Here is a 12,152-nt window from a genome sequence, read left to right on the forward strand (position 1 = left end):
TTTTCGTGCTTCCATCTTTGTGTGTTCAATTGGTTTTTTTTGGACGTTTTCTATGGGTTGGAGGTAAATTTTGCTATATTTTCAATTAGTTCTAAGTTTTGCTATTTTTTTTGCAATATCTTGGCCTCATTTTTGCTATATACGGAAGGAACCCTAAAAAATAGTAAAACAAAATCCTAAACTAGAACTAAAATAATATGCATCATAAACATAGACCATTATAACCTGGACTAATATAATTTGTATCCTACAGATAGACTAATATATAACCAAAACTATTTTAGTATCAACCCCAAACACAGGACATTATAATATAAACAAAAATAGTTTACACTCCAAACACAAATTATTACAACTTACATACTATTATAAGCCGCAATCTATAATAATTACTGATTATAGTAATCACATAGCGCCTCAAACACCCGTTAACTTCAATTGGCTCCTTTAACACTCGATCGTCGATGCTTTGGCCGAATTTGACTTAATTATTTATTCTCGATTCATCTCCTAGAAGTTGTTTGTGCTTTTTACATGAATAGATTAATCCCGACAAAATGACTAGATTTGCACACGAACAAAGTAGCCTTATATAAAAATCACATAGAGTAACAATAAATAGCCCCGCAATTGGGATATCAACTACCCATTCATAAACATTACACAAATATGACGAATCACCTATTTTTTAATAGGTGGAGTGTCATCATTCAACAATCTCAACAAATGCATGATGGATCCTCAACCCTCCCTTCCACCTATTGGTCCAAACTTCATAGAGACCAAAATAGAGCTTCAAATCATCATTATCAGGCTTGAAAGCGGGGACTTGGATGATCAATTGATCATCATCGGGAATGGTAATCCTTTTCCCAGTAGGTAGGGCTGCAAGACTCATTTTCTTGAACGAGTAATTTCCCCTTCTCCCAATCTTTGCCATTATGTAAACACTACAATCATCCCATCCAAATGCATCTGGTCTTAGTGATATCACGAACCCTACTTTGTACTTTTCTTCCACCAAAACATCTTTCTCAGTTGAACCAGTTACTTCCAGCCAACATACTTGTTTCAGCTCTGCAAAACTGTCTTCGTTCCTCCTACAAGTTCATAACTTCTAAATGTCAACAAAATAGTTTCACCAAGAAGCATATATAATAACACAATTTCTTTTCCATTTTTCAGTATTTAATTTAAAAAATAAGTCTTTGGAAAGAAATTGTCGTGTTTGACAATCACTCAAAATAGCTTTTCAAATGTATTTTAATTCATTTTTATCAAAAGTATTTAAATAAAAATGAATTTTTTGAAAAACTTTTTTTCTCAAATCAATCCAAACCGTCCAAAATATAATAGAAATAGGGTAATTGCAATTAGTAGCATTTTTAGGAATAATAACAAAGTGTATAACATCATTTTAAAATAACAGAGTGTAAAACATCGTTGATAGACTCTTACCAGTGATATGGTCTATCACTGATAGACTATTTAAATTTGATCATATTTATAATTTTTTATATATTATGTTATATCTATTAATACTTTAAGTCTATATTTGCAACTATTTCATAGAAATATATATATATATATAAATTTTGAGGAGGAGAACTTCTCTGCCCTTTTCATCAAGGGTAGAAGATCCTTTTTATTTCTATGCAAGAAAATCAATCTTCTTCTTTGCAATATGAGTCACTTTTCTATTGTATTTTATTAAATATTGTATTTCAACGTCTTAGATGTGTTTTTTTTTTTATTGTATTTCAGTGTTTGTATTCTATTTTGTACTATTGTTATTAACTTGTATATTAAATTTATCTATATCCTAGATTTATTAAAGAAAAAAAATATGTATGTTCAACGTCTCAGTGTCCTTATATTTTAGAAATATATATATATTAAAAAATATATAAAAAAATGATGCATTTTTAGACGTATCCGTATCTTAATTTTTTAGAAATTAACAAATCTGATCATATATGTATCGTGTAGTCATATCTATGTATGTACTTTATAGACTACAAGAAAAATAGTCTATTGCAGCGATTTATTTAATCTATAATAGCAATATTTAACCACTGTAACATTTATAGCAACATTTATGGAAGTGGTAATTTTTTTTATATATGAAAAATTGTTAAGTTTTTTACTTCTATTTTTCCACAAGAAACAAAAAAGCTTCGAAGTGCAAGTCCAAATGTATTGCAACACATAAAAAATTGTTGCAACTAAATTGGTATAACATACAATATTGTAATATTTTTGTTTTAAATGTTGTTGCTACTAAATGGTTGCATTTGAATTAAATTATTATTTCAATATTTTAAGCTCTACAATGTTATAGTTGCAATCGTTTCTATTACAACAGTTAATAAAAATGTTGAAACATAGATATATTTGTAAGGATCTATAATTGTGTCATTAATGAATCATTGCAATTGAATATAGGTCACAACAATTTAAAAAACATTGTGAAACAAAAACCTCTTCGATATGTATACATATAGCAACGGTTTGCTTATGTGTTTTTATAGACGACTGCAATTCTATAAATCTTCGAAGCATTTGTCAAACCACTACAAAAAATTGCTACAATAGATTTGTTTTTTTTGTAGTGATACTACTCAATAAAAAAACAAGAGAGAGAAACACGACGAGGGATTCGTCACGAGGACGATTTTTTCATCTTTTCTACAACCAATATCAATGATTTTAGAGTGAATAAAAAAAAAAAAAAAAACTATGTTTTCTCTTTTTTTAGATTGACAAATTAAAGTTGACTTTTTTCTTTTCTTCAAAGGTATTGTAATTAAATTGTGGGAGAAATCAAACCTCTGACTTCGAGGTCGATAGTATAAGTACTATGTCAATTGAACTGGTTCATGTTGGCAATTAAAGTTGAATTTTAGTTCTAAAATAAGTACCATTAAAATATAATAGATTATATTAAAAAATGAGAAAGTCGAAGCTTACGTGTCTCGATGAGGTAAGTTCCAAAATCGCTTATCTTTACCCCATGTAATATTTAGAGCCCTTGGATAAATTTTGAATTTGTTCTCCTGAAATATTGTGAATTATCAAATGAAATGCTATATTTAAAAACCATATCAAAACGCAACTATATTTCAACCAAATTATAGATGCTATACGCCAAAGTCTAATGTTAAATTTTAGAAACTTATAAATCCTATGAACAAAACCGAACCATTACATATAGTCTAGAGACATTGTTTCATGTCAATTACTTTTATGACATAGTTGCCACTATTAATAATATAAATAAAAAATAGAGTATAAAAAAAACACTTTGTATAGCTGAGACTGTACATCAATGAAACTCTACCGTGTGGTAGATTTTTTTTATAAATGGACCAGATATGAGTCAAATGACAACAAAGTTTAGAAAAAATACATAGAAACGAAAATGAATAATATAGAGAAAAATGGGATTTCCGAGCTTTACCTCAATGTTCTTTATGGGAGAATCAGCCTTAAAGTGAGGATCGGGAGCCATTACGATGTTCTTCCAAGTCGAAGGTGAAAAAAGCTTCAGCTTTGGAGCTGTACGTTTTTGTAATGATGAACTCAGTTTTGTTTGTAGTTAATGATTCGATGTTTTCTTTACCTGTTTTGGTTTGTTGGTAGTAATTAAGGGCCTCTGCCAAAAGCCTTTTCTTTTATAGAAGAAGAAAGATGGAAGTTGTGGTGAATATATACCAATTTTATAGAAGATGGTATCAAAACCAAATTGAAAGGATTGGGCCTTAGCCGAATCAATTCATTTGGGACGAAGCTTCGTATTATTCAATTTCAAGTAAAACAAGGAATCGAATTTTCTTGAGATTTCATGCATACTGTTTCCAGTCGATTGTTTTTCTCTCTTCTTTTTGGTTTTCTTTTTCTTATTCCCCTTTATATCTTTTTGGAATAACATATATTCTTGTGTTAATGGACTCTCAATGTACATTATTCAAAGTTAAATGTAAGCCAAATGATGTATTAAAGCTTAAATATGGAATTAATCAAAGGTTTGAAAAAACCTCAAAATAATCGAAGATTTAATAATCAAGGTGCGCTTCTAATTAGCATTGTCCTGAAGATAATCATTCACTTTGCACGGGCTGCAAGCAGACTACAATGATCATCTCAGTAGGATACAACGAGTGACTTCGTTGGAAATGCAATCTCAAACTACTTAGATCTCGCAGAACTCTTGAATATTTTCTCTCAACTCAACTCAAGATGAAAAGAATGAAAGAAAGGAGAGAACTCTTGAATTTTGAAATGAGATGCAATAAATTAACAACCAAGTTGCTATTTATAAGCTAGCAACTTAGTAACTCTCCAAAATACAAAATAAAATTAAATAAATACAAAATGAAACATTTGTCAAATTTAACTCAGTTTAGTTATTACTTGATCAAATTCAAATATAACTCATTCAAATTGAAGAAACTAATTAACCTTCATACATGTTAATGATGGGATTTGAATTCCATGAAGTGGAAGTAATTGAATGCATTATGCCTCTAATTTTATTTTATAGAACATTACAATGTAGAGGATGGAAACTAACAGGATAAACCAATTGAATTGTAAGCATGCTTCTACCGGAAGATACATAGAGGAGAAGGGATCGAGAGGTACATACCCTTGAAGAACACTTCTTCATGGTTCCTTTTCATAGTAAGATCACGAACTAGTCTTCTCTTTTTCACCCGTCAACAACACAAAAACATGAACAACAATAAGGATACACCGCCACAAGTGAGTTCCAGTTATTCTAATGGTGAGAATTAATAGAGAGGTGTGGGCTTGTGTTGGTTAATTTTGGTGAAGGGAGGAGTTTTCTTGGTTGAGAGAATTATACGCACAGAGAGATAGGCAGGAAGATAAATGAAGAAGATTATAAAAATTGAACTTAAACTCCCACTTTGTGTTTCTAGTATATGAGAGAAAACGGGGATGAGGGAGTTATAACTCCCTCCCCTTTTTTAATTTTCAAAATTCAAAATTGAATTTTAAATAATAATATAATAGTTAATTTAATGTATATATCATATTAAACCATATATTATATCACATATAATATATAACCTATAGTTTATGTTATATCACATATAATATCACATATAGTTTATTATTCCTTCATGTAACCCATAATATTAATATGAATAAAACTAATATTAATTTTAACCTATAGTTTTGATATAAATCATATTCATAATTCATATATTTATTTTCTTCATTAAAATTTTATATTATAATGTATGACATACATTATATTAATTGTATCTTATACAATTAATTCTCTTTAATTAATTTAAACAATTCAAATTAACCCAGAACTGATTTGATTCTCATTAATCATTATTGAGCTAACAAGGGGATCTAATGGATCTATTGAAGCTCTAATGATACTTGATTAATTAATTAAACTCTTTAATTAAATTAATCGACCTTCATTAACTGTCGGTTACTCCACTAGAGACCGACAGTTGTACTCTTTGCAGTATAGATATATTTATGTGTCCATTGGATATAACCAATCAATAGTGCGTTGACCCTTCAAAAATTGGTGTTTTACCCCTATAGTTACATCTAACTTCTTAAGTACCACCAATCCTTCTAATGAACAATTACTCATAGTTCAACTATAATTGAACCCCTCCTCGAGCCAACAGAGGGTGTGGCACCACATTGTTCAGGTCCCAGAATTAGCCCTTAAGGAACAATTTATCTACTAACCCTAACAATCAGAAAGGAGTGAATTTCTTCTTGTGTAGTTGTGTTCCCAACTCCCCAACCAGATGAATCTCCAAAATGGTAGGTATATTAACAATAGAGAAGGAGTGAATTCCTTCTTGTATAGGATACCCCCGCTGACATGTCTCCACATTCGATCAAGATCAGATCATTTATAGAACATTACAACAATTGTAACAACTACAAAGTAGACCATATCCGTAGTGTTACAAGAATAAGGTATCAAGCCTTATCCCTCTATTATAGACCGTTCAGGTTATTACTTAAACATGATCTACCTGTATGTCTCCACATATATGTTTAAGTTACATCCAATATCTTTGGATCTTTATTTATTGATTTTGGGTTAATGCAACTAAATGTCAAATAAAATAAAATATATTTTAATAAATAAGTAATCTATTTGTACGTATACAATTTTACAAACTACAAGGCCACAAGATTTAGGGCATCAACCCAACAGCTATATTTGAATATGAAATATCATCTTAATTTGAAGTTTCAATCCAATTTGAAAGTTTCTAGCATTGAATTTAATCTACATAAATAAATTAATTTTTATGTTTAAATATTCACAAAAATTTCACTTTCTTTCACTATAAATACTCCTATAGGCATGAAAGAATACATTATGTAGACAAAAACCAACAAAAATATAGGCCAAAGGAAGTACTTTTTGAGTGCTTTTCATTCCCCCTTTATTGTTGATTATTACATGACATTGCAGGATTCTCTTTGATAATAAGTGTTATTTGTGTGACAGGCAATGCCTGCCATCGGCGGTTATTGAAAAACTAAAAAATAATTATTGCTGGGGCATGTGGCAAACCAAAAAATTTCTATTTCTCTTATATATATGCACAAAATAAAATCTTAATTTCTTTTGTATACACAACTCAACTTTTAATAAAAACAAAAACCAGCTAATTCACTTATTCAATTCAGAACAAAGAAAGTGAAAATTTGCTTAATCTGTAATCTATCAGCAACATACATTGATAAATATATTAGACTTTGAACTCTAAAGACCAAAAACTAGTTAACAATTTGGAGGGTCATATAGTTACTCTCCCAAAAAAGCTACAAAGAAAACATGCTTACTCTAAGTATAAAATAGAGAATCTTAAAATAGATGGATCATTGATCTGAGAAGATAAATATGCTTACTGTCCCAATTGGTTTATTTATTCTATAAAAAGTTACAAGTTTTATTTAATGAGTCGAAGAAGGATTCGACACCCTCCTTTCAATAAACATCACTCTCTTGAAGGATAAATGAAAAGACACTTGAAAAACTTAAGTCAAGGGTTTTCAAAATGTGAGCAAACCTCTTCTTCACCCTCATCTATGCATGCACGATCAAAAAGTCTTAAAATGGGGGCTATTGTCTCTTTGATTCACAAATCTATGCTCTTAATACCCCTTGGGTGGATGTTGAAAGAATTAGGTTAAAAGAAAGCTATACTATGGTTGAAGTTAGCTTAAGTTATAATTAAGATTCTTCATATTTCCATGTACATTATTTAAACAAACACCAATGAATGAAGTTCAAATTTTTTATTACTAATATTTAGAGTGAATTTAAATCAGAATTGTAATAATCACATGCAAAAAAGTATTAAAATCGACTTTGATAAAATAAAATAAAATAAAATAATTATTCTTAGTAACTCTCTATTATCTTAAATTAAGTTCCCAAATGATCCTAAACTAAGTTTAAATAATTTATTATACTAGTTTATCTATACTAACATAATATTCTTATAAAATTATGGAAATTCCCTCAATGATCGTGCAGGATATTGCAGATTTCTCCTCATTGATGGACAATGTGTCTCATGCCCTCAACTTGCACCTCAAACTCCAAGTTCGACCTACATTTTCTTTCTTTCTCTCTTCTTGATCCTTTACCTCTCCTTCATGGCTTGGTGTGCAACAGTTCGACCAGTCGTTCGATCACGTCGCCCAGTGGTGAAAAGAAAATATATAATGCATGTCTTATGCTATGCGTTGATCTCCATGTGTCGATGGTCATGCGTTGGACTTGAAAATATACAATATGCATTTAAGCATGTATGCGATGATCATGTACTCCTGTCACAAGTTTTCTCGCTTTCTTGCCAAGTATAACGAGAATGCAAGTTTCTTGGGATGATCCGAGGTCGAACACAGGGACTTGCAGCTCAATAATATTTCTGAAGTGATGCGTTTGAGGCGATGAATAAAAGTAAAAAGATAGGAGTTAAAGGATTATATGCTACTCCTACTTCTAACTAAACAGATTGAGCAATGGAAGTTTAACTATGAGAATGGAAAGAGATGCAGCAACTGTTAACACATAATAAGGTTCATTATGTTAGGTCGCTCGAGTAATCCCAGCTCGTCATACTAACGCATCGTACACCTCTCGGTGGCCAGCCACATGCCTATATCTCTATAATGCATGGTTGCGTTGATCATAAGATTGTGCCTATCTCTAGGAACAAAGCTTACTTTGCTTTAGTGTGACCCACCACTCACCTTCTCAGGAAGTTAGTTGTGGCTAGTCAGCTCATAGACAAGCATTGCGACAACTCATAGATAAGTGTTGCTACCGCCTCACAATAAGCAAAGAAGATTAACTCACTATACTCCCGCAACACACACCTCTCGGTAGGTTGCTACATGCATCCTATCTCTAGGCAACATGACTGAGTAGGTGACTACCTTTGATAACTAAGCGATGACTATTAACGATGATAAAGAATGAGAAGGTGAAGAATATGGAGCCGAAGGAACTAAGAGATGCATTGATTACAAAATATATTAATGTCTTAAGCCAAAATTTAATACAATACAGAGATAAGAGGAGAGATGGAAGGCTAGATGAAAACAATCTCTTGCTTTTCATCCAAAAGGCGTCAAGGCTACTGGTGGTTCTATGGATGGATGGTGGAGAAGTCCCTCTCGAGCTCTATCTCTAACATAAACTCCGGTTGTCACTTGGAAGGGGCTGTGGGGTGGAGAATCCTCAAAGAGTGGCTGCTCATGATCTCATCTGTGATCACAAAGATCTTCTTTAAGAAAGAAGCTCAGATGATTTGAAGTGAAGGTCCAAGGCTCTATTTATAGAGCTCAAACACCAACAGCATTGATGATTGCATTCTGACTCACTATTACCTTTGTCGCGGTATGGGCAATGTCAACATCACCTTATCTTGTTGATACTCCTAAGATATGCGTTCATGCTCGTTTCTCCCGAAGTACCAATGCATTCCTCCCACCATGCGATCTACCTTCTATCACGGTTATTACTCTGTAGCTGCAACATCCATGCGATGAACTCGTCTTCTTGAAGATTAACACATGCGATTAACTTTGCGATGGTCTGGGATCAACACATGCGATCGATTCCTATAATTGCTACAAAAATAGATATTTTGATGCAATATAATGCATGATATAGGGTTAGCAAGGTTTTTTAGTGTTGATCGACGCAAGCTCACTTTTCACATGAATTCTTAGTATTATCAACACATATTCTACTTGTTAACCCTCATAATTCTAAGTAAAAGGCTACAATAGCTTGTATTTCTACAAGCTGTCACCCAGCCACCATGTCGCCATCCTTTGTCTGTCTCTCACACCTTTGACCCATCTACTGTCACACCCCCTCCCAAATTTCCCTTTAAACTTGCAAGGAGATGTGACTGCAGCAGTTACCAACCCTCTCGCTGATACTTACTGCTTACTAACCTGCTTAACCTAACTTAGGACCCTGAAATGCATATATACTCAACTATAAACTTAAGACAATAACATTCATTAACAAAGTTTTACATTACTCTTTCATTAATACAACTTATATACTTTACATAAGCAGTGAGCCCAACACACTCAACTAGTCCCTATATGACATAATACATGCGTACTACTTTATACATAACCCACACTTAGACTTTCTAACAGTTTGGTCTTGAGAGGCAGAGCAATAGTAGAGTCGTCTTCTGAGGAGTGACCGCTCCTTATGGAGAAGACATTTAAACAGGGTGAGCTAGAAGCCCAGTGAGTGACTAACCTTTGAAACATAAAAGGCATACATATCAATCATGTTTAACAAAAGACTATGAACTAAAAATCGTAGCTGAAAACTGAGAAATTAGTCAAGTATTTACATAAAACTTCTCTACTGGTAACTAAACATAACATAGGCATCATAGTCATAAGCTCTAGAAGGCTCTTAAGCCTCAACTTCCACATTAAATATCTTTACAAGAGAACGACTCCTTTGGTCCACTCTTGAGCATAAACTTACTCAACTAAAACTTGGTTGGGGGAGGGACCCTCTGGCCCAACTTTCACTATAACCTTAGTCAAGGTGTGTCGCTTCTGACTATTTCTTGTGTCTTTAACTATAAGTCATCGGATAGCTTTCATAAAACTTGAGTCGTAAAACATAATAACATTCTATGAATACTTCCTGAATCTTAGTTGAGAATGAGCATTCATCGCTCAATTGTATCAGGGAAAGAGACCCATACTTTAGCCCTAGGTTACTGAAATACTGCCTAGGAGACCCATACTTCAACCTCACATTCAGAACTTTCTACGTGCACATGGAGTTACTAAGTACCGTCAACACCTTAGGTACTTCCTTGACACCTTCCATGCTTTCAGTATCCGGCTTACTAAAAACATATCATGCTTTAAAAATCATACATATTATGAATCTTTCAGAACATAGCTTTAAGCTTAGCATTTGCAGAAACTTAGCTATAGTCTTTAGAATGCATGCTTCAACATAGAATACTTAATCTGAAATAAGACTAACATATCACCTTGGCATGCGATAAAACAAGTACGTACTTGAGGAAAATGCTAAGCAATCTCATGAAACTTAATTGCTTGAAAACATATAAACATATCAATAATTATCACATAAACATCACACTTAGCTTTGTCTTATAGACTTATCTTTCCCTAATAGATTATGAATACATTGTTTGCATGCTTCTATTGTGATGGTATAATTTGCTATGATTGAATGATTTATCATGATAGTTTGATGAATTGACTATTGAGGTGTTCTGGAAATCAGTGACTTATGTTACTATGATCATTATAGCATGTTTATGGTTGATATGAAATATGAATGTTGTATATTGCATGATTTGACTGATGGTGATTGTTAGGACTGAAGGAACTCTTACATAAGAGTACCTTTGAACGGAAGCGGATCTTTATAAAGACATTGTGACAGAATTACCACATTTACATTCAAACATACAAATATGCATCATACTGTAAAACTACCGGCATGCTTTAAAATAAACAAACAAGAGAATAAGAACACTTACCAGTCCAAGAACCTTTCTTCATAGCAAATCTCCCTCTCCCCAAGGAACGGGTGCTCTCGCTCTCGTTGAAATGTTGTTCGTTGCTATAATGATTTGCTCTGGGAGTGTATTGTATAAAATAAATTGGAAAAATAGGTTCTAAATACAAGTGATACATTTAAGCTTTGATGCGTTTAAGTAATTGTAATGAGTTGGGGCGTTAGATATATGCACAGAACGCACACAACTCCGTGTAATAACGTTAAAGTTTTCCTAAACCAGACCCAAGTATAAATCTAATTTAGATTCCTGGTAAGTCCAGGGTCGAACTCAGGAATTCAGTTAAACAGACGCAGACCTTGCGTTGTATCTACTGTAGGGGTTTTCCTAAATGAATGTGAGAAATGTATTATTTACACTAAATTATCGTGCCTGGGCAAGAAGATACAAAAGAGGAGTGGTGAATGATGGATCATGCAAAAATGGAGTTTAAGGTAAGTGGACGCGTCGGTCTAAGATGAGTGTACATAATTAGGGTGTGATGTGAATGAGATGGGATGATTTGCTTATCTTTTGTTTATGCGTCAGACTTCATTCAACATTTCTCAACGTGAATAACATACAAAGCCTATCTCTAGGATGCATTCATCTAACACAAAATGCAATAGACACCAGTAAGTTTATCTCTAGCCGTACTAGGCATCCTACTTAATGCAGCTTAGTTATTCTTTCGAATAGTCTAAATGAAAGATGCTTTTACCAAGTTGTCAAGTTGGCTTGAGCGTTAGAATGAAGTTGTGCATAAAGTATTAATGCATTCAACATAAACAAGAAATAAATAATAGTAAGTATGATGGATCAAATATATGAATTTTATAAAGAAACAAGGAGTCTTTACAAAAATAATATTCAATCAAATGGAATGAAGGTGATAAATAAGAAGGAAACTGAGTCAAGCCAAAGAATACAATTTCTTGTAGTTCTTTGGCTCAATCTCGTTGTGTACAATCACTTGTATAGGAAGTGGACGGAGTGTCTTTCTCAAGATTGGCTTCCTCTACTCCCTGACCGGCG

General features: G+C 32.6%; 1 protein-coding gene across 1 annotated transcript; it reads right to left on the reverse strand.

The window, feature by feature from the left end:
* Positions 1–309: 309 nt before the first annotated feature.
* Positions 310–4,026, reverse strand: LOC120084207 (protein PHLOEM PROTEIN 2-LIKE A9-like). The gene is made up of 3 exons (XM_039040102.1): positions 3,461–4,026; positions 2,971–3,056; positions 310–1,100 (listed from the first exon to the last, which is right to left on the reverse strand). The coding sequence occupies exons 1-3, from the start codon at positions 3,509–3,511 to the stop codon at positions 707–709; spliced, it is 531 nt and encodes a 176-aa protein (XP_038896030.1). The 5' UTR covers positions 3,512–4,026; the 3' UTR covers positions 310–706.
* Positions 4,027–12,152: the final 8,126 nt, after the last annotated feature.

The sequence above is a fragment of the Benincasa hispida genome, chromosome 8, assembly GCF_009727055.1.
Source record: "Benincasa hispida cultivar B227 chromosome 8, ASM972705v1, whole genome shotgun sequence".
NCBI classification, from domain to species: domain Eukaryota; kingdom Viridiplantae; phylum Streptophyta; class Magnoliopsida; order Cucurbitales; family Cucurbitaceae; genus Benincasa; species Benincasa hispida.